The sequence below is a fragment of the Rissa tridactyla genome, chromosome 1 (genome assembly GCF_028500815.1).
Source record: "Rissa tridactyla isolate bRisTri1 chromosome 1, bRisTri1.patW.cur.20221130, whole genome shotgun sequence".
In the NCBI taxonomy this organism is placed as follows: Eukaryota; Metazoa; Chordata; class Aves; order Charadriiformes; family Laridae; genus Rissa; species Rissa tridactyla.
The window spans coordinates 110,041,172-110,065,856 of record NC_071466.1 but is presented as its reverse complement, the minus strand read 5'-3'; the positions used below and the strand labels follow the sequence as shown (position 1 = coordinate 110,065,856).

The following is a 24,685-nucleotide window of genomic DNA, read 5'->3' as shown; positions in this document are numbered from 1 at the left end:
AGTCTTTAATAATAAGACCATTTTTTTTCCGGGGTACCCAACCCCCTGAGCTGGAAGACAGGGATGGGGAGCAGAATGAAGCCCCCATGATCCAAGGGGAAATGGTTAGTAACCTGCTACAACACTTAGACACACACAAGTCTATGAGGTCAAATGGGATCCACCAAAGGGTACTGAGGGAGCTGGTGGAAGTGCTCACCAAGACACTTTCAACTATTTATCAGCAGTCCTGGCTAACCAAGGAGGTCCCGGTTGACTGCAAGTTAGCAAATGTGGCGCCCATCTACCAGAAGGAGGATCCAGGGAAGAAAAGGCCTGTCAGTCTGACCTCAGTGCCCAGGAAGCTTATGGAGCAGATCATCTTGAGTGCCGTCATGCAGCACATACAGGACAACCAGATGATCATGCCCAGTCAGCATGGGTTTATGAAAGGCAGGTCCTGCTTGACAAACCTGATCTCCTTCTATGACAAAGTGACCCGCTTGGTGGATGAGGGAAAGGCTGTGGATGTTGTCTACCTCGACTTTAGTAAAGCCTTTGACACTGTTTCCCACAGCATTCTCCTAGAGAAACTGGCTTGGATGGGTGTACTCTTCGCCCATTTAAAAACCGTCTGGATGTCCAGGCCCAAAGAGTTGTGGTGAATGGAGTTAAATCCAGACGGTGGCTGGTCACAAGCGATGTTCCCCAGGGCTCAATATTAGACCCAGTTCTGTTTAATATCTTTATCAATGACCTGGATGAGGGGATCAAGTGCACCCTCAGTAAGTTTGCAGGCAACACCAAGTTGGGCGGGAGTGTTGATTTGCTTGAGGGTAGGAAGGATTTGCAGAGGGATGTGCACAGGCTGGATTGATGGGCCAAGGCCAATGGTACGAGGTTCAACAAGGCCAAGTGATGGGTCCTGCACTTGAGTCACAACAACCCCATGCAACGCTACAGGGTTGGGGAAGAGTGGCTGGGGAGCTGCCCAGTGGATAAGGACCTGAGAGTGTTGGTCAGCAGCCAGCTGACTATGAGCCAGCAGTGTGCCCAGGTGGCCAAGAAGGCCAATAGCATCCTGGCCTGTATCAGAAATAGTGTGGCCAGCAGGACTAGGGAAGTGATCATCCCCCTGTACTCAGCACTGGTGAGGCTGCACCTCAAGTACTGTGTTGAGTTTTGGGCCCCTCACTACAAGAAAGTCATTGAGGTGCTGGAGCGTGTCCAAAGAAGAACAATGAAGCTGGTGAGGGTTCTAGAGTACATGTCTTCTGAGGAGCAGCCGAAGGAACTGGGCTGGTTTAGCCTGGAGAAAAGGAGGCTGAGGGGAGACATTATTGCTCTCTACAGCTACCTGAAAGGGTGTAGCGAGGTGGGGGTCGGTCTCTTCTCCCAAGTAACAAGTGATAGAACAAGAAGACATGGCTTCAAGTTGCTCTATGGGAGGTTTAGTTTGGATATTAGGAAAATATTTTTTTACCAAAAGGGCTATCAAGCATTGGAACAGGCTGCCTGGGGAAGTGCTGTAGTCACCAGCCCTGGAGGTATTTAAAAGATGTGTGTATGTGGTGCTTAGAGACATTGTAGAATGGTGGATTTGGCAGTGCTAGGTTAACGACTGGACTCGGTGATCTTAACGGTCTTTTCCCATGTAAACAATTCTATGATTCTAAGAATATGGTATTATACCTATTATACCTTGTAGTTCCTGTTATAGTTAGCATTGCTCAGTTACTAGTGTTCTTCTGTTACATGTAATAAACCTTGGATTGATGACAAATCCTCATCAAATCCTGTCAAAAGTGACTAACAATTTCAAGTTTCAGATGTTCAGCACCTTCACAAAAGTATGTCAAGTCAAACAAGTAAAGAGGCATTGAAAGCTAAGAGTCTCCTTTCGAAAGCCGTAAGGGAGTAAAGGTGGAAAAGAGAAAAATAACAGAAATGAATGAGGAAAGCATTCACAAAAGAAGGATTAAGCTACTTCAGTATCAGTTATGTAACAAAAGCAGATCAGATAGAGAATAAATATAAAGTCATAACTCCTTCTATGGATAAAGTGTATCTTTAATGGCACTATTCTATATATTTACAGGAAATATACAGTCATAAAATTAAGTGCTATTGAAAAATTGTTTATTTTCTGTATTTTACCTTCCTGGATTTAATAATTGAAACATTTAATTATGGAGAAGTTTTAGGTAAGCAAAATAATTGCTTTGCTTCTTTATTTTTAATAGTCATATAAAATGACTCATTCATCAATTGGTATGGGCTGTTGTACGATATGGAAGCAAAAGAATATGGTTTATAAAAGGCCTGAATCAGATTTTCACACATTCAGTGTCCATAACTGGTAACAGATTTTTCACAGAACTCAGTTGTCACTTAGGTTTTTTATTATATTGCATGCTGCCAAAAAGTACTTCTTTTCAAAGTGTGCTTCCTTTTAAAAAACTCAGTATTTCATGGAAGAATAAAGTACAAAGAAAAATCTGCTTTTCTTGTAAAATTAATTTATTTTCTGACAATCCTTTTATCCTTGGGCCTGCATGCTAATGATATTACTCTATCCTTTGGCTGCAAAGATCATGAATAAGCATAATTCTTTCACAAATGGAACCTTTTAAATATATTTAACCAGAACTGGCAATGGCCGCTTTAAGAACTCTGCCTTGCTAAGCTTAATTTTTATTTTACAACAAAATATGGACAAAGCTGTCTCAGCAAAGATGCTGAACCAGCTAAAATGAAAGGCATAGTGTTGCTGGACAGAAGAAATGTGATAGAGAAGGCAAGAAGCAGCAAAATGGTCAAATGTCCATATAAACCTACCTCTCAGTGTTGATTTTACAAAGGCAAATCAATGGTTAAGATTTTTTTAAAGATTAAGAAAATTGATGTTATTAATACTATTAGTCTATAAAAAGCTGCAGCTAGCTAAACATACTGGGAGACACATGTATTTTATGATATTTAAAGTAAGAAAAAGAGTGTAGATTCCTGTTGATTTTCTGTTCGTGCAAATGAGTGGTACTTCACACATCTCTGAATACATACTGCTTTTTCTTTCTCTTCTTTTCTGCTGTCAGACTTCCACAGAAGTAACACAAAATGTCTAATTAGTTCTGTCAAGATTTGGCCTAGAGCTGGTGTAAGTATTTGTACTGGTAAGCATATTGCTGTTCCATGTACTTTACCATTTGGCTCCATTTCTTGTGTTTTTGGAGAGCTGATTGCTGAATTACTCAAACGAGAGATAAGACTAATTGCAATTCCCAACAAAAGGTGTCTTTCAGAAGGGGACTGGCTGGGACCAGAAACACTGCTGTCCAAATATTTGGAAGACTAACTAACTCTTCCCAGATCCTTCACATGCTAAGGACCAAATTTTTAAAGATTCAAGAAGCAGCGTATTGCAAATATTAATTAGAGTTATCATATACATTTCTCTCTTCTAGTGAATATGATTGATAATAAATAATTTACAAATACATTTAAACACACATTAATGACACCCTGAAATGAGTCACAAAGGGATGTTCTTTCCTGGGGCTTGTATAGGGAATAGTTCATATTTGCCCTCTTAACATTCGAATAGTTTTTGGTCAAAATACTGAGGCAAAATTCACACATCACATAGAGTTGCAGATGATACAGACATTGGTCCAATCACACTAAAGCAAAAAACCCATCACTTTTCATGCTAAAAAACCATAAAGTACAGATGGATAATTGCTAGGCTTTTCCTCTTTAACTTTTTCATACATCTGTTGATCAAGGGCTAAGAGTCACCTTCCACACTCCCAACTTTTCTCAAACGTATTTGACCAGTGGTATAATTTTTTAAATACAAGGGTTCATATGCTTACCTAGATGGTAGCCAGTAGTAAAATTTGCAAGAAATCCCTTCTTTGTTGCAGACTTGTCCGTAATGAGGATTACTGTCATCTGGTTTGTTGTAGAGAAGACATCTGGCAATGGGTCTTGTCCTGTATAGACAGCTATTTGCCAGGAGAACACGAATACATTTAAGCTATTGTGTTCTTAGGTATGTCAAAGTGTTTTGGGTTCAAAAGCAAATCCTGCTACCACATGAATACAGTTATTCCCCCAAACCTAACTACTATCAGACTGCAGTGATCAAAGCTCAACCCAAATTTGACACATCAGTATAGAAAAATAAGATTCAACTAAGAGATTATGCTTCTGTTTGTCTACGTACATGAGCAGTCTTATTTATTGAGAAGCTAATTTCATTTGGATTGCACAGAAAGCTGAGTGTATGCAAACATTTGGAAAATAGGATGTCACATACAGTATGCTTTCTCAAGTTTTCCTCCTAATTTCTGAGACCCAAAATACGTGAAGAAATGTAGAATGAAATTAGAGAGAATTAATTTCCTTTATATTATATCCATCCATTTGCTTCAGCTGTCTGATTACATTCATTTTAGTACCCAATGCTGTTACTTGCCCAAAAGTAAGGAATTTGGTCCTCTGCCATCTCTGACTTCAACTACATCATGAATATTTTCCAGATCAAAAACCTGAAAATGAAGTTGAATGTTTTTTCCCTTTTCAGCATTTAAGTACCACATACCTAGAAAATAATAATACACACAAAAATTACTTTTTCAGTTGTTACATTTACTGTGTCATTTTCATGTTGAAAAATCTCTGCTAAACTAGTAAGAATCACCCAAGAGACTAGAAGTCTAAATCTTATCTTTAAAAGCAACTTATGCTGTCAAGATCCAAAATTCAATTGACTCTCATTCTCTAAAACACACCTGAAAACTGGATTTAGGCTCCTAAGACATACACACATGCACTTTTTTACCATTCATGACAACTATGAGTTTCCCTAAAGTAGCGAAGCTAATTCTTTTGTAACTGCAAAAAATGTGACAGTCTTGTCACTTGTCTTATTTGATAGTAAGATAATTTTTATAATCAGTCACAGAAGCCTATCTTTCAAGTTAGATGTCTTTTGAGAGAAGTACTTGCTTCTGTTTAGCCTACACTTTATCACACTTGATCTATCTACGTGTGGATACTATGGAAATCTTGTAAAGATGTAAAGATGGACATGAGAGCCATATCTCAAATGGGACAGAAACACAAAATTAAAACTCTTGTGATTAGCATCTCAACACAGTTCTTCAGTTAAAGGTGAAATAATAAATAATTAAAATTTCATTAAGAAGCAATGAAAAAGTTCTCTTCCTTGCTTCATCCATCAACAGCACAGAGTGGACCACCTTGAAACATTTTCCCTTTTGCCAGCTGTAGACTAATCTAAATCAAATAATATCAGTAGAATAACAATGTCTTTTCACTTGTACGTTAAGATACATTCAATAAAGAGAGGATCCCTTGCAAAATGCATGCACATGTTCTTTGCCCCTAGAAAAGGTTAACTATTCAACAGAAAAGATGTAATAATAACCTGGCAAATACATTGAGGTGTAATAGTAAAACGAGGACTTTCAGCGCCTTGTCACTTGTTGCGTTGACATAAAGATAATTGACATAATAGGCATGATGGAATTGACTGGTTTGAACCCATTCCAAAAGATTATGCTTGTCTTCATCACTTTTTAATCAACTGGCACATGAATCCTCAGCTTCTGCTAAGTGCCATATAGACTTCAATTAAGAGATCCCACTGTAGCTTAGATATTGTTTGCTTGACAGCATCTGACTTGGGAAAGCAGATTTAGTATCCCTACTTCTATATGGCTAAACTTTTTCTGAAGGCTTGGAGAAGAATGACTTACAAAAAGCTTGATTAGGGTAATTTTTGGGAAAGTTTTCAGAGCTGAATGTATTGTTTGGCTCCCATAGTTCAACTGGTCCTCCACAGTCAGCTGAAAAAGAAAACATTTCAAAACCATAATTAGCCTATTGTCTTACTTTTGCAACCCATTGTAACACAGATAATTTGGAAAAAGTAATTTTATGAAGAAGATATTCAAGCTAACCTCATCACTGTAAGGGTTCAGTTACGGTGCCATTGGGATAAAGGTTGAACAATGAGTTGTGAGAAGCGAGCACCCCGGTAAGGACACAGAGCATTGAGGAAACCAGGTGTGTAAGAAATTCACTGTCCTTATTAGTTACAGTGTCTAAGTCAGACCTGCTGACACATACAATCGATGCCACAGTGTTATCTACAGCTCTAGTTCATATATTGCTGTTTGTGAAGTTCTAGTGCCCAGGTGCACACCACTATTTGTGATGGTGCTATGAGAAGTCTTCCCCATGTAGTTAGGGGAAGGACAGAGCCTGTACTTCATTTGGTGATTATGGGCCTGCAAGCTGTGCACATAACAGAAAATATGAAGAAAAGAATGTGATTCAATTGACTGTATAATTTATTAGTACATTAATATAAAATCTAGAAAATGTCAAAGAAAAGCCCCCCCCCACCGCAATATAACCTATTTGTTCCCTTAGCCTTGCTTAAAATATGATTGATCTTCTTGCAGCATTAGCAGAGATACTCAAGCATAAAGCCCATTCATCATGTAGTGGATAAGTTTTATAGCTAAAAAAACTCTTATATTGTTATTTTGATTTCATCAGGACCCTAATAACTTTTACAGTTAAACCTTGTAAATGGTAAAAAACCTTGTAAATGGTAAAAGTAGCCATTCGCTTTTTCCTTGAAACAACTGCTCCAATAAGAAAGGTCTTTATCATAAACATGTATATGCATTTCTACATAAAAATGAACAAAAATTATTTAAAAGCGCATATTTTAGATACGTATATACATACATACACACATTCACACACAGACATGGCTAACTGTACTTTATATATTTAGTATTCTCTTTAAATATATAGTTTAGATGGTGGTTTATATCTGAAATACATCAGCTTCATATTTCAAAACTGTACTTCATATTGAGAAACATTATTTATTTTCACTTCAGCTGTACCATCAGAATGAACTTTCCTGTTTTCCCACTTCTGTTGTTTGCAACTACTTTATTAAAAAATAAACAATGCTCCTCCACCTGCTTCAGGAAATAGAAGTTAAGGCAGAAGAAATCTACTGTTTTAATTTTGTTTTGTTGTTGTCTTATTCTTTGAATTTTCTTAATTTTCAGACTTTGGCTAAACTTTAGCACTCTCCCATCCCTTATGGCTCAAATTTTGTGTTTCATTATGTCTGTCAGTATTGCATACGCTGAGCCACTTGCTTGAGGACTGCATAATCTACAAGTCCTACTGAGTTTGCCCATTGAAACCCTCTGGGAGGAAGCTCCACTAAATACAAGAAATGTTTGAACTTTCTCACAACAGCCATCTGATAGAAATTTCTACTTCACCAAATCACTCCCGTCAAGAAAAGATGAACTCTCTGAAAGGAAAAGGAATTCTTAACAATCACACATTGACTAACAAGAATGTTACGTTTCAGCTGTATGGCTCACAATGAGGACTACTTTCTGTAAATACCATTAACAACAAATAAAAATGACAATTTTTTTTTTTTTTTAAGGAACATTACTGCACGTACAAACAGACACACAACTATTGCAAAGCTGCATTAAGAATAGATGATTCTTAGCCAGTATCATCTGATGACATGAGCAGAACAAAACCAACTCTCTTAATAGCAGAACAGGGGCAACTTATGATGCAATGTGATCCGGTGTTGACTACATGTAAGGCACATTGGTAATGATCTTCTTTCTCTTGCATGGAAAAAGGATAGAAGTAATTGTTTTTCCTCATGTGTGGAAAAAATGCTTTAAAAATTTCCAGCGATCTTTAAATACAAATTTATATGGAGTTATTCATACAGCTGTCACTTGTTAGAAAGCCAAACAGCAACCAGCACCAATAATCTTGGTCCTTTCATTGAGCACAACAGACGATTTTCTCAACACCACAGAAAATGATATATGACCTATTCATAAAAAACAATCCTCTGTGCTTTGGCCTAACCTTTAATTTACATTGACATATACATCTTAAGTGTGGAATCTACACTGTATTTTCCACACTTTTGTTTGTGTTATAAAATAGATTATAAACGAATACGAAGATGAAAGCAATCTTTGTTTTAGATGAAAGCGTAAGGTGACAGTCTTGTGCAAAAGACAAAAGCAAATCCAGATTCCTTATCCCACCACCAAAAATTTTTTTTGACTTTTCAATGAGCTTTTGTGGCACTGTGAGTGATGCCAGTGCCTCTTACTGAAGTTCTAAGTCTAGCAAAAGAAATTGTCTCAGCTCAAACTCTTTCATCTCTTGTTTATAGACATGACATTTGTAGTGCAACCATTAGTAAGCTTGCACCACATCTATCAAAGTAATTTCATACTTCTTTGCAGATGACTGATAACATTCCCTTTTCTTCAGCAGGTTACAGATGCACATACATAGCATGCCTCAACAAAGTCATTCAAACAAACTGGTTTTTCCCCAGCAACAGCTTAGACTGTGCTTTTGTATCATATTGAAGGACACTATGGATCCTCTTTAATCTGTTTCACAAGGAGCTATCTGCCACATGACCACTTCCTTGTTTTGAGTAGTAAAATTTTATCACCATATTTTGAATAGGGGATCTATAATTTGAATGACATTTCTTTGGTGTTTTGACAGCAGCACTCAGCTACTGTTTACCACAGGGTCATTCTACCACTAGTTGTTAGACTGATGCTAACTTGTGAGGTGTGTTTACCCACAGCACCTGAAAGATGGCTGGAGGTGGCAGACATCAGCACCTCTCCACAGCATTACTTCAATGAAAACTGCAATCAAATTTCAAAACTCACTTTGGTAAATTACGACTGAAATTACTAGTGTTATTAAAATTTAATTTTTCTGACAGAGACATCTTGTTGAACTTTACCTCCCTGTATCTCAGGATGGAACTCTAAAACTGAATTTTGCTCTTATATTTAGAAGGCTTTGTTTTCTTACCTGTCCTGATGCAGTAGATTTAGAGGTGATATATTTGATAGAATGACAGTATTACTACACAGTAGTTCAACATGAATACAATGCAAACAGTCTTTTTCTATTATTTTGATTTTAGACCATTTTTGTTTACTATATACTGTCAAGAGAGCAACTAGCTGTGCTTTGTAAGTAACAGTAAATCTCATAGGAGGCAGTAGTGGAACATACTCACTGTTTGAATGATTTGAAGTCATCTGTGAATAGGTCTTTTGTAGAAATGTCTTTTTTTTCCCCAAAAGCTCATGCCTCTCTCAAAATAAATTACAAAGCTCTATCAGATATTTTAATGACCTTTTTTTTCTACAAGCTCTATTCATTTTTATACCATTTTTTCCTTTGAATGTGCATGGACCTAGTTAACATCATATGCAATCTTTCTTCATTGTTTTATATACATTTGCCAGATTTATACTGATGGCTACATAATTTTTTTTTTCATATTTTTCTCAGTGAGATTCTTCTAACTAGCTTTGTGAAACTGTAATGTTTTGAAGAAGATTAAATCTCTGTGCTTTCCTCTAAAAGACTCTACAGTGTGAGGGGTATGGATCAAGCTGTACAACCTGTGTGGAGAAGTGCATATGTGCTATAGGCAGAGACGTTTCATTAACTTCTACTTGACTTGGAGAAAATGGCAAAAATGTGCGAACAAAACCAGCCTGCCTCCAGTTTCCCACTCAACCTGGGATTCAGAAGAGGTGACGAGAAGATAGTGAGATGAAATGAGATGGCGCCTCATCAGACAATTATTACTAGAGCAAGCACCTATTCATCGCTTCTGCCTTGCCACAAGGAGTAGAGTTACCAAAGGCAAAATTGAAACCTCTCATTAGATCAAGGAATGGAAAGAGTCCTTTGATTTTTTTTTTTGTCCACTCATTTTGAAACTGGAAGAAGTGCTAACTGCCCTTCTTTCCTTTCTGTTTCCCTATTCAAATTTTTTTCAAACCAAATATTGCTTTCTTTTTCCTTTTTAATGTAATCAGATATAGTAGGAATAATAATACAACCAAATGCATATTGGAAAGAACTCATTCATTGTGAGCCTTGTTCCAGATAATACCTCCATCTTGGGTATTAGACACTCACATAGATCATGCTCCATTCTTAAACCATTCTAGCACTGTCATAGACTCATTCCCCTAAACATGGAATTTTTCAGTGTGCATGTGCTCTCAGAGCTTGCTGGTTTTTTACTGTTGAGACCTCTAGTGATATCATTATGTCACTTTGCTCATTCTCTTATCCCCCTGCTACGTTGCTTATATGTTCAAATATAGAGGTTACGGTCTTCTTTCTCTTTCTTCTTCCTTCCCCTCAGTGACTTCCTGGAAACTTTAGTAATTAAAGATTTCAGAGACAAATTCTGAACTATTTAATTATCGTCCAGTCTTCAAGTTTTGGAAGATACTGTACTGATAGCTTAAGTTGTGAATCTACCAGTTCTGCTGCTATTAATGGAACCATGGGCAGGCAACCTGATCCCTAGTGCATTACCCTGATGATAATTTTATAATGATGAGGAGAGATTTTTACAAAAATGAAGGCTGAAAATTCTGAATCACTCATACACAAATACAGTAATAGGAAATGGCAATCACCTGTAATTTAGTGTTTACTTACTGGGAACTGAAGGGGCAGTAGTAACAACTGGAATCGCAGTTGGCTCTACATAAATACTTTCATTACACTTTCCCTTTGTCAGGCCAATGTCATCCAAGGCAATATCACTGGGACCACGCTTTTTAAAGGCATCAAAAATAACCTGAAGTTCATGAAAAAAAAATAGAATTTTATAACTTAATGAAACATCGTTCAGCTTCCAGTGCTGAACCATTCTGTCTTCTTTCTTGAATGCTCTTATTTTCACTGTAATCTACACCGGTCCTATGCTCAGAGGAGCGCATCAGGGACGAGACAGGATTCCTCACAAAACAAATCAGCACTATGCAAACCAAGTGGATCATTCTAAGGAACGCAGGAGCTTGTTTGTATAGAGATGATGAACATGCTTTTAAAACTATTCAATAACTTTTATTTTTATAAATAAATACATGCAATTTTTGAAACACAAACTCTGTATTACTCATCTCATCAGTCCAAACTTCTCCCGATCTAATGGCATATCTCCATGAAAAATTGAAATTTATGTTATTTATTTGTTATTGCGCTTTAATATGCACATATTTAAAGTAACACTGCTACCAAGGAATTTGTGCTATTGAAGTACAGCTAGGTACAGTACTCTTCCTGAGATCATAAAACACACACTTGCTGGAAATCTGGTGCAGAGAGGTCACAGATGTATTTACTTCCTCAAATGGTAAATGCATCTTTCTGGCAACGCATTTGCATAAATCAGAAGTACTATAGCAGGACAAACCATTCCAAATACTTATAAAAAGAAATTGTTTTCAGTAGTGAGTTGCTGAAGGAATTGTCTAGCATAAGTTTCCTCTTTTTGTTTACACGTAAGTCAGGTAGGTTGTTAATCATGTGGTGCCAAATACATTTCCATCTGGAAAACACTTTCAGTGAATTATTCTGTAATTAAGTAGTGAAAATACAGCTTCAGAATCTGAAGTTATTTAATTTAAATCTTCTCATGGCTAAGTGCTTCATATCACACTAACTATGGAGATTTTGATAGGCTCTGAATACCCTTGTTTTGTGGAAAGCTCTCTTTTGTGATAATACTGATTGTCCCACGACCATGGTAAGGTATTCTGTTTTCTACAATAACAATACTTTAAATTCCAGAGCAGAGAAGGCAGGGAATGACAATTCAAATGGGGACTCCAGTCTTCTGCATGCTAATATTTAGTTGATGGCATAGGTTAGTAAATAATACTAGATATTATCTTTGGAGCTGTGGATCACTGGGTTCATTTGGAAGAAAACTCTGATATCAGTTTAGCTGAAATAAATTTTAAAATGAAGTAGCAGTTTAACAAACCTTAAAATCAGATGTTTCATTTAAAGTTACTTGTCCATAATTCCAGTTGTTTCCGTAGTTGCCTTCTTTCTGGAAAATTATCTTTTCCAAACCATGTTCATCACTTATGCTAACTCTTAAACGATAAACATTAGTACTGTACATGAAATACCTAGAGGGGGAAGAACAATTTTAGTAGTATTCAAACAAAGTGAAATTTCATGACAAAATATTAAGTTTTTTATTTTATAAGTGGTTTTATGGAATTAGGACTAATTTGCAATAAGCACGAAAAAAACCCTATTTGTATGTTGAGATTACACCTGGATGATTTCCTTGGTGCTTTGCTATATTTTCTTCAGAGGGCTAGTTAAGCTTCATGACAAAAAAAACATTTCAGGAATTCTTAATATCATTTATGTATAGAAATGAGTATTGGACGCAGGGTGAAAAAGAAAATGCATTAAAGCTAACTGCAAGACTCAAACCTGTAAAGGAGTCAAAGTTTCAGGCCTGGACTTGAGACTGATCATGGAATCCAAACAGAAGCAGCCTTGTATTGCTGGCACACTAACTTGGATTAATATTATATATGAAAGACAGCCATTTGGTTTTATTCTTAATCAAAATGTTTAGGAATTATGTAAAAATACCAAAAGCTTAGACAAGATGGATCTGAAGAGACCAAAGGCAAACTGAGAATCCGGACTCTCTCTTCTCCGAATCCAAGTCCTATGGGTGTTGAAATATAAAATCCTGCAAGATAATGCGCACATTTTAGTCAATACAGAATTACTGTTTTTTTCAAAATGAGAATTTTTACAATAAAAATAATACTGTTAATATCAAGCACAGATAGTGCTGCATGACTGGGAAGATTCCTGACACAATAAATGTGAATGATTATCCCAAGTTATATTCGTCAGTCAACAACACAGCTTTTAAGCTTTTTAGACACTCCTCAGAACTAGACATGAAATGGGAAACTAGCCTTTTTGAAACCAGTGGTAGATTTGCCTTTTATTTAGTGAAGACAGCAATTCACCTGACTGATTTCTACTTAGTTTATAAAAAGGTATCATAGAATCATAGAATGGTTGGAGTTGGAAGGGATATTAAAGATCATCTAGTTCCAAACCCACTGGCCTGGGCAGGGACACCTCCCACTAGATTAGCATGCTCAAAGCCCCATCAACCTGGCCTTGAACGCTTCATGTTTTCCTGTTTGACTCTGCTTGTGATTTCGCAGAAGAATTTCCTGACATTTTTATGATTTTTATCCACATAATAATGGGAAATATGGGTTGTGTGTTGGGGGGAGTGAGACAATGACTACACGAATATTTTATAGCAAGGGGAAGCATTATAAACAAGAAAAATACGTTATTTGGGGAAACTGAGTTTTCAACTTTTTCTGTGTTAATTCCTTGCAGCTGGGAACTTGGACTTCTTGCTGCCATATAGAAATATAATGCTACAGAAGCATTGTGATTTGTCACAACAAAAGCAAAATTAGGTAGAGTTAAAAGTCCTGAAATACAATTCTTGCTTTATTGAAATCGTATCTGTAATCTTAGATTTTATTCTATCTACCTACCTACCTACCTTCATAATACATACATAAGTAAATATTATATTCATAGAATCTACAAATAAATATAAATATAATTAAATAATTTAAATTATATATACTATATTCTGCTATTTATACTTCTAGATTAGCTAGCTTTTTCATGTGGGAGGTTAAAGTACCCGAAAATTAGTCTGAAATCTGAATCAGGCCTTTAATTTCCTGTGTTGATTTAGAAAGCATGCATTAAAATTTACATGGTGTCTAGCTTTAAGAAAATGAGCACAGCATTCTTTTTCAGAAAAAGTCTTCATATAGTCAAATGACAGTTCTTTGTTTCATTGATTATCTGAGCATTCAGAATCAATTGTTGAGTATGTACTAAGTTTTTTGCTTTTCAAGAGCAGCAAAACAAAAATACACTGTTGCACTGAACGTATCTAATAGCTAGGTATTAATGACGCAGCTCACATTTTTAGTTTAAATGCAGGTTGTATAAATTTGAATATTCAATATAAAAGCAACATTACATATAGCAACATTACATATGTCAGCTTAGATGTAGCACAGTGAAGCAGAGAGCACCTGAAATAAATTAGCATTTTCAAGAGAGTTAGAAATCACTGTCAAGTGTTTTATTAAACAAATATTATATTCTTTCATCTGATTTGTATTCTAGGAGTCGAGTGGGAAGATAAAACAGTGTTTTGAAGATTGTTTAGAAAATGTGCATTTACTCAGAGAGGTGAATAATTTCTACCCAATAACGTGCTGAATAAGATTTTTCTTTTCCTGAGAGTAACTTCTGCTAGAATAATTTGCACTTTTTCCAGTTATTTGTCACTGAATAAGTTCTGTGTAAGTCTTGCATAGAATACATATAACCATCGCAAAATCCAAATTATGTTAATTATTTTTAGCTGGACTGACAGATCAACTGAGAGATTGTTTGGTTTCCTGTTGAAGCAGAAAAAAAATTTTGGTGTGTAATTCTGGGATAGGCATTCGTGATACATATTCAAAATCTGGTTACTATCAGTATTGCCTCTTTAATTAAAACTCACATTTGATATGATCACTCTTCTGATTAAGTTCTTTTGCTATAGTAGTTGCTGGAGCATTTGTGTGTTTTGCACACATGTTGAAAATTAGTGTGTTTAGCGTGTGATTCTAACTGGGGAAACAGGTGCCCTGCAGGTCAACTTTATGCTAAATCAAAATTATCCTGTGACAACCGTGAGGATGTCACCAGTAGGTAGGGATGAAATAGAAGTGATTTCCCTAAAATGTAAATATACTTTTTTTTTCCCCTTAGCATAAACATGCAGTTATTTGACTTATGACACTGTTGCATTATAGAAATTCCTTTCTCAGACAAGGCACTTTGTTATATTAATAGCATTGAAACTTTTAAATACCTCACACTTCAATCACTTTATATATTCCTTTATTTCTTCTTTTTGTTATGGTATATTTCCACAAGATGGCAATCAGTAGCATAAAATGTTTCATCTGGTAGGCCTGACTCATTTTTATGGCAGAATAAAATTACAACCCAATAATACCACTGCGAAGAATACATTGTACAGTGGTATGATATAAGCTAAATCAAGCTTTTCCTTTAATCTGTAAGCACCTTGTATTTGATCTTACCTGAAATGTTGCCAAATGTATGATCAAAATCAGGACCACTCATAAAGGGGAAGGTAGGGCCCTGAACTCTCTCCCAGTCTGAATCGTCATCTAAATCCTGTATCCAGTAACAAAATCCGTCTTCGAAAGTGCAATTGACTTTCTCATAATCTGTGAATAAGAATTTAGAGTAAATAAAAATGACAGAGATGTTAAGTATTTTCTCAGAATTACATAAGAATGAATGATGAACAATGTAAATTTTTGAATATTTGGGGTATTTGGATATTGAATATTGAATTTGGAGTATTTGAATGTTGAATATATATGGAGCCCACAGTGACTCAAATTCCTCTTCTATGCAGTGCAATGTAATTACTCAAATAAATGTGTCATTTGTACTTGTTAACAAAACACCATCATTGAAGGTAGCCATACTCTTGCACTCATTCATCAACCTTCTTTTTTGATCCTTCACCAGTAGCGTGGTGGGGTAAACAGAGAGGATCCCTTGCGTCACTAACACTAAGGGCTACCCTGCTCTTTTTCTCTTTTTTTTTTTTTTTTTTCTTTTGCCAAGGCCTGGATTGCTTCAGCTGAAAGGGCTCACCACCAGAGCTGAACGCTCAGAAGATAAGTGCGGTGCTCCACGCATCAGGGATGCCACTTGCCTTGTCCTTCTCTTTTGCTCCTTCTTTGCTCACATCCTCATCACTTTTCTTCCCATGTCATTTAACTCAGTGTCTTTTCATGGTGCCTTGAAGTGCAGGTCAGTCCCCAGTGAGGGCTTCCACACGGCAAGAGTTTTCTAGCACTCTGGTTGCTTCTTGCAGCACATCCCTTCCCAGTCACATACCCTATTCACATCCTGCTCAAAAATTTATCAGCTTAAGAAGCCTCCACTTGTCCAATCTGCATCTAAATTTTTTTCCAACTACTAAAGATGAGTAGCATGAGTTGTATTGCTGCATTCTGTTGTCGCTGTAGATTTACTGCATCTGGTCTTTTTCAGTCTTGTTGTAATCAATGATTTGATCTTTAAAATAGTATGCAATTTCTCAAAGTGGATCTAGATAGTGAACTGAAGCCAGAAAATACCGCTTCCCTTGTCATCTCCATTTTGTCAAGCTGAAAATATAGTTTCACCAAACTTTCAGGATAACAAACACAAACACACACACAAAAGAACACTTACTGTTTAGTTCACTTGCATTAAATGTAGTGTACGTTGCATTAAAGCCATTGTAATTTTCAGAATAATCAGTTATAAACTGTGCTGTAGCCTCATGAGAAAAAATGTAAGTTGTCTCAGGATTAGATCCTGACAGAGAAGCTGAGAACAAATAAAGAATAATATAGTCAGAGAGAAAAAACATTAAAATCCCCAGTGCTGTCACAAAAATACAGTGGATTAGCTTTTTGAGTCTTAAAGAATGCTTTCCCTCTTGTACTATGATCTGGCCTACAATAGCTTCAAAACCCTGAAGGCATTTAGCTGTTTGGCTGACATATAAGTATTCTGCATATCCCATCTCTTATATTCATCAATATGGATATCAGCTAGTGGAGAAATGTCTCTCATAGTACACATATTCAACACTGTAATCTTCATATTCATGTTTATTATGCTGTAAATGTTCTCAAAATTTACACATATGGACTCTGAAACTCTGGAATCATAGTATTGATTATGTATTTTTGTTATATATACTTACTCTTACAGTTTAATAATTAACACATACACTTACAGATTATCAAAGGGTAAGGGAACTGTGAAATTACACAGGAATTTAATTTTGTGATGTGTGCGTGAAGGATACATATAGCACAGGAGCAACTGCAATGTTTCGAAAAGTGACTGGACAGGGTGCAAGATAATCTCATCTAGGCTACCTTTTCCACGAGCAGCTGGGCCAGATGATCCTTCAAGGTCCCTTCAAACCTGGGCAGTTCTAGGGTTCTACAGTACAACGTATCTAAATTTTGACTTTACACTCTAAATTAATTTAAATTCACTCATATAAATTCCATATGTGTGAAATGAAAGGATCAATACAAGCCATCATACAGTGAAATAGTTGCTCTTCCATCTAAAGCTGATATGTTGCCAGGCAACAACAGTTAGACTACTGACTGTATTCAGGATTAAGAAAATCCTGAATTCCTCACTGTTCTGTGAAAGTTTTTGCCTCTGCTTTTTCTCTTCTGAAGTTCTTGCTCAATTTTGCACAGATGGAGAGACTTTGCTTTTCTGAGGAGGAACTATTTACCTACTTGTAATCCTGTATATTTGAAACAGTGCCAAATTATTAAGGAAAGACAATGGGCATCATCTATAATACTTTTAATTAGATATGTGTTATGTTCCTTCCTCCTTCTCAGGTTCTTTTACTTACTTAAGAGGAGAGTCTTAATCTGGAAGTATCTTTTAGTCCTTCTTTCCTCTACATTTGTTATTTCCAATACCTGGAAATCTACCCCTCAATCTGCAAAATTTTAGGCAATCCACAGAAGGACGGTCTTTAACATTGTCTTTATGTCTTTGTGGTATCCCCACAGCAGTCCTTAAAAGCATGCAAGTTAATGACTGCTGCAGAGAATATTATTGATGCAATCTCTCACTTCTAAATTGAAATTCCAAAGGGGGGTCAAATTCAAAGCAGTACTGAAAGGGTAGAATTTCTCCATTCTTTATTTTATGAGTCTTTTACTACTACTTATTCTCATTCTCTCCTTGCTTCCAAAAATGAGGATAAATAATAATATATCTTTCTGACTTATCTCTATGTATTTGTCTTCAAATATATGTATTCCACCACTGATGGAATTCAGCTGGATAGACTGAGTCCTGTGAAAAATGGGCAAAATCCCAGTTTTTCCAGAATAGAATACAGAGACAGAGATAAGGTACCATCAATATTTCAAGGTCTGAGGAAAACAACACAATGCTTGTAATGAATTTCAGGGAGTATCATAGTACTTCTCCCAACAGTTTCTGTGTAGATGTTTCATCTTATGTTGCTGTGTGTGATGTTACAGGATCTTCTGACAACATATTTCCAATGAAACTTGGACCCAACAAAACCATGGCTCTGGCCAAGTTATTAGATTGTTCAAATTGAATCTTAAAAAGAAGAGTAGAGATTTCTTTGTATATTAGGGAAGCATTTATCTGGTCACTTTGTAAGAGTAAATATGCATATCGAGATCAATTGTCTAACAAGGTAGCTTTACACAGGTGCATTCTTACACTTAAACATATGCATGCAACTTTTTTCACTTCAAACCACTTGTTTTACCACTTAAATTTTATTAATGGAAAAGTAATATTAGCTGAAAGATAACCTTACCTCTTAAAATCTTGTTTTGTCCTATACCTTCAAAAATATCTAAGTTGTCCGCATATTGTTGTGTATCAAAAGAAGTGAAGTTCAGTTTAATGGATAGCCCTTGAGGCACTCTAAGAGAACAAGAGAAAAATAAACCTCAAAACTGAAAGTCATGTTCTAGTTACCTTTTTTTGACTGTAGTAAATTCATCGTGTGCTTGAATGATGTTGAGAAACAATGCGAAATGACATGAATCAAGATTATTAATCAAGGTGACCTATTTGTCTAACTTCTAGTTTGTAAAACTACCAAAGGAATAAGGCATAAACCTTTTGTAACAGTTCAAGTACTCCTTTATTCACTGAAGTTAAATATATTTTAGGAACTGAACCTTCTAAACTCTAAAATGTGATATTCAGCTGAAAAGTTTTTTATGGTTTGTTTGTTTGTTTGTTTTTTCCCTCTGTATCTCATTAATTTAAAATTACTTTTTAATACATGTTACTGATAGATAACATCTCACTGCTCAGGAAGACTTCCTGAAGTCAGAGGTATGGTATCATGGGATCAACATGAATAGCAAGATATCAAAATCTGTCTCCTGAAAGTCCAAAATAATGCCTCTTATGCCAAAATCAGGATCTGCATGAAGATTTGAGGATCTCAAACCCACTGTTTGGGAACATGTTATCAAACCTAACCATCACCCAGTAAGTTTAACAAGAAAATTATCTTTAACTAAAGTGCAAAAATTGCTGGGTTTTATTTTGCCACTGTTATGTTCTTTCAGTAATCTATATTTAAGTAGTTTTCCCATTGCCTTTCCACTGAACATATATGGTAGTCCAAATTCTAAAACGCTACTATCACAATCAGCTTAGCTTCCTATACCACTATTTTTTGTTTTCTGGAATTGAGAGACCCAATGAAGATAGCTTTTCAACAGCACTTATCAGTACTAATTACCAGAGAAGTGTGAAGTACTTGAATATTTGCATTTGATTCCTTTTTTGTTGTAATATATTTCTCCATAGAAAAAAAAATCCTTGGTTTGAAAAGAGTAAAACATACAGTTGAAAGTTAATCTTTCAGGGAAATATTGAGCATACTGCTTTTACTTTTAAAAGGAAAGGAAATTACGTCTTCATTTGGGGAGGAATTAAATGAGACGAAAATGTAAAAGCTTTCCCAAAAGGTGATGGGGAAATCTTTCTAGACGTAGACAGGCAGAAGAGAAATCAAATCATGGATGTATTACAGGGTGACTTTTAACACATTTTTATAGGGAAAATAAAAATAATTGGACAAAATGTCTCTCATTGGTTACTGGAAAACTCAAAAGGTTCCCTCATAGAAAAAATTCTGTTCAAAAGGGAGACAAAGTTTGAGTACCACATTGAATTTTTCAGGCCTTTAATGTCAGTGTTGCTATATATTTTTAAAGCAGATAACTGGAAAATAAAACTAGATGGTTGTTTTTGTCATTGGTCAATCTGTAATTACAGAGATCTGCAGCACCTGTACTATATTATTTGCAATTGCTTATGATTCTTTCAAAAATTAAGCTTTTGTTAGCTATGTGCCTGGTACAGATGTCTACCTAATACAATGCTTCTTGCAGCTACAGCAGCATTTGAAGCAAAACTAACAGCTTAGGAGAAAGTAGTGCACTTGAGACATAATTATTTATCGTGCTCAAATTCTGCAACATAGTGAACTGAGGAGCAACTCAGGCTTATATTGTGAAGGATACAATCTTGTGCTTTTCCTGGGATACGCCTATAGTTTAAAAACAGGTGTAGCCAGTAATTATCAGTGAATAGTATTGCTGAAGATGAGAAGGAACAAATGTACTAAAAAGAAGGAAATCCATGCCTTTTTCCAGAATTGTCAAGGTGAAGACAAAAGTCCTGAACAAATTCATATGCTAGCACTTTCAAAGGAGCCTTGGGAATAAGCAGTCCAAATCTTATCCAATTTTAAATGCATTTCCTTAATCTCCTTTGAAACTCTTCTACCAAATTAATACTCAGAATCAAAGAATGGCCATTATTGCAAAGCCATAATAAAAATTACTGCCTTTCAAAGCAGTAACTTCTGAACTGGCAGCCATTCTAGAGATTTTTAAGACCTTCCAACTTGCAATCATCTGACTTATTTTAGATGTGTACTTTAGGATGACATTTATCACATACTATGCCTGTCTTTTTTTCTCCCTGTCCTATGAGTGGACCTAGAGTGTCAAATAGCTGTCCCTCCCTGTAGGTGTGTATCCTTGATTAAACAAATTCCACTATTTTTGCCTAGGGCTTAAAAGGCATTTTGTGCTATTATGTCAAATGATACTCATACACTTTTAAAAGATATTCCTAAATGACTTAGACCACAAGTGTTAACTTGCAGATGAAATGTGTACCGGTAAATGACAAGGGAATTCTTGAAAATTCCATCTGTTAGTGACAGTTATATCATATAAACCCATTACCTGAAGACTGGTATTTACTGTAATACTTTAAAACAAATATTTTGCAATTATTTTGAGTGACGTGATTTATTTTGACCTTAAAATATGTTCCTGTGCATGCATATAATACACAAAATTTCTCAAAAACATACCTAAGAATTTTTGTTAAGTGGGAAAATTATTGATATAGTTATGGGTTTCAGGCATGCAAGTTTTTAAAGAAAATTTACATAAATACAAAGGAGAAAATGGTATTACATACTTTCGACACTGGGATATTTCGGAATACAAGCAAATGGCACAAGGTTGATGAGCAAGAAAAAATATCAACTCGTAATCAAAAAATGTTAGGTAGAAAATTATTGGAAAATGGCTTACAGTATAATCCATTGGCAAACGATATTTGCATTATATGGTTTTGGATAATTCATAGAGTGAAAAAACCCAGAGGAATCAGTCAACATAAATTTTCCATCACAAACTGTAGCTGTAAAGACATAATGAAGAACATTTGTCAAAATGCTATTTGAAAAGCAGAAGCAGAGCCAAAATGAGGGTGACCTTAGATATTGGTTTACATGGATTACCTTGGCAATGCTTTGTAAGCAACAATGGGAAGACAAGGTAAAACACACTACCAACTTACTCCCAGTTCTATTTCCTATGACTATTTGATCTCAAAGTAATATATGAGAAGAAAAGCAGTACAGATGAAATTAGAGACAATCCAATTATCCAAACTAGTCCAATGCAATCCAAATAATTCAAATCCAACAGTTGGATTCAACTAATCCACCTCTCTCTCTTTCATTTTATTTTATACATTCGTAAGGAAATAGAAGCTTGCCCTAACAGTTATTATCTACAGCTACTTTAATTCAGGAAACTGTGTTTGCACTACCAGAAACAATTTGATATCATGTGAATAGAAGCAAGAAGGGATAAGGTTGATTATCGCTGTCTCTGCTTTTATGAGCTTCCTAGTTCCTCACTTTATATATTACTAAGTACTGAAAGAGATAAGTGGATATCCCAAGTTTCCTGCCAGCTATCGAATTCATTCGTCTGAGGTAAATGTCATCTATCATCATAGATCTTTTCAAAAAGTTTTTATTAGTTTTGTTTCCTTGGTGCTGCTATTCCATTCTATGCATGTTCTTCAGTTTAAAAATTGGTTATTTAAAAGGAAAAAAAAAAGGTATTTTTTAAGCCTCAGCAAGACTGGAAATGCTAATTCACCTATTTTATTGCAGCAGACACGGAAGCATTGTTAAAGCTTTTGCTGTATCTCTTGAGCATTATGTTAAAAATCTGTCTGATGTTTTTTCTTCAGTTTTTCAGAAAGTATCATAGGGCTTTTGAATAAGGATAAAATCACTACCATATGTGATTATGTGGAGAGGTAAGGACAAGTTCATCAATTTGAGGCAGATAATCAAAAATTAGATCGAGCTTTTCACTAACATCAGAAATGAAATCATACTTCTAATGACTATCCAAATTATGAATAATCAATCATATTGAAAATTAAATGGAAATTTTATTGAGCGTAGTCCTCCTCTGGGAAATTATATATAAAATGATAAGTCAGGGCTCCTTTCTGACTACCACTGTAGCAAACACAACATAAAAATTAAGCTTTGTTTCAGTCAGGCTCAGGCATGCATTGTTAATAAAGACCTTGCAGAATGAACTTCACTAATGATGATATGTCTAATGCATGAGCTGAAATAGAAACATATTCCCCTTTGCAATCTTCATGGCCTTTGAGAGGAAAACAGAATTTTTGACACTCAGAGAAAAATGGTCCATGAGAGTTACTATTCTATACAGCCTTTTTATCAGGATAGGTCACAGCTTTAGAGCTGGGTATTGATATAGAAGTAATTTTTCTGTCCATTTAAATTGATGTGTTTCCTGTCCTTACCAATGAGCTAATATTTACAACCATTCCCCATTGAGAAGAATAAAGTCAGTATGAGAAGAAGGAAAGTGCCAAGCTTATTATTAATGAAGCGTGCAAAAAAGCGGTACTGTTAACAAGCGGTTAGCAAGACACACCCTGATCTAAAAAGGAGTTTATAGCATTGGCAGTAGTAAAAAGAGACATAGCATATTGTTCTAATAAAATTAATGACAAAAATTTGCTCTTGTCAACAATTCATTTCTGTTTTTCTCATTTCCTTTTTTTGTTGTTTCTTCTTATCTTTTAAGAGATGGTGAGGAACTTGAAACAGGACAGAAAGAGTCAGGCAAAAGTCCCTGGGTTGCTCATCCATAGCCTTGCAATAGTCAGTGCTTAATATCTTGGGAATGAGCAGAAGAAAGCTGGGACTGCTTCTATTTCCCTGAAGAACCTCCCAGTGCTTCCTCATTGCAGGGAGGAGGCAGCTGTGGTCAAAGGTGAGCAGGGTCACAGAAGTCATTACATTTCTGCCTCCTCCTGGAGCACTCAGAAAAGCCTCAGTTGTTCTCTTTATGTGACAGGAGACATCTTTTGTAGAAGCCACTTTCACAGCTTTCCCAACATGCATCTTTCTGTCCATTTCTATTTACTTATGTTGCATACAGGGCACATTAGGAGGGCTTAATCCTGTTATTCTTGAATTGAAGGGAGAAGCTCCCCAAACTGGTCAGATCAAGTCCACTTATTTCACTTGACAGAACCCTTCTCTGCCGAGGGTAGTACATTATTTCCTGGCCAACATATGATTAACCTCTCCCAGTACTGTAGTGATGCTGTGAGGTACGTAATCACAAAATGTTAGTCTAGACATAATAACTGCAAAAATATTCTGCAGAAAGAAACACCTCCTGGGATCAGCCTCCAGTCTCCCTTTCCTTACACTTACGTGCTACATGGCTGCTTTTCAGCAATGCCAGCCATTATTAATAGATGCTGTTCAGACTTTCGCTCTAGGGACCCTTTCATTGAAATTGTTAACTGCACTTTTGCAATGCCTGTTGTTGCTGCACTGCATTGCAGAGCCAGAAAGGAACCTTTCAAGATAATTTTAATCAATAAAACCAAAACATTACCGTGTTCAGCTGCCTGAATCTCTGCTGAGAATCTCAGATTTTACTGAATTCTGTCTAATGCAGGAAGAGACTATTACAATTCACCCTTGTATCCTATACTTTAAAATCACTAACATTCTACAATCAGAAGTACCAGAGGGAATAATAATGAAGGTGAAAAAACAAACCAAGTTATGTAAAGGGCAGCAAATCCATTGTGTGCAAGAGCACTTGTAGCACGAATTATGAATTGGCTGTTCATCTCATTGTGAAACTCTGAAGCACTTCCGAAAATCTAGACAATTTTAGCTTTTTTATGACTGTATTAAGTTACTCTAGGGATGGGACATAAGTGAAAAAATCAGAGGTGGAAAAATTGGCAGGTATCCCAAACATGCATATGGCTTATTGCCACTCATTCCACTGGTTTTGCAAAGTCTGTTAGGAAACCTAAATATATAAATTTAGAAAAGCTCTGAGTTTAGGATGGAAACGTTTAAGACTGAAAATGTAACATAAGAGCCATGGAGCAACAATTTGTCCTCCAGCCAGAATTTTATTTCTGTAGGGTTATGAGCTGAAACTGCTAAACTAATGGTAGCTGAAAGGCACCAGTGAAGATGAACAGGGGCAAATCATCCAGCTCCTGAAGTGGACTGTAACTGTAGCTAGTTTCTTTATGACATTCTCTCTATTTTTACTTGTATGCGTGTTCCTGAAATTTTCAGCTCAGTTGTCCATATTTTTTAGTGACTGTTAGAATGCTG

General features: G+C 35.9%; 1 protein-coding gene across 1 annotated transcript in view; it reads right to left on the bottom strand.

Annotated features, from left to right (window-relative positions):
* Positions 1–24,685, bottom strand: part of TMPRSS15 (transmembrane serine protease 15) — a 59,174-nt gene that overhangs the window by 18,579 nt on the left and 15,910 nt on the right. The window contains 10 exon segments of the mRNA XM_054191508.1: positions 3,855–3,986; positions 4,460–4,585; positions 5,766–5,855; positions 10,594–10,735; positions 11,927–12,077; positions 12,559–12,661; positions 15,129–15,278; positions 16,303–16,440; positions 18,458–18,567; positions 21,279–21,387. Coding sequence (XP_054047483.1) covers positions 3,855–3,986; positions 4,460–4,585; positions 5,766–5,855; positions 10,594–10,735; positions 11,927–12,077; positions 12,559–12,661; positions 15,129–15,278; positions 16,303–16,440; positions 18,458–18,567; positions 21,279–21,387 — 1,251 coding nt within the window.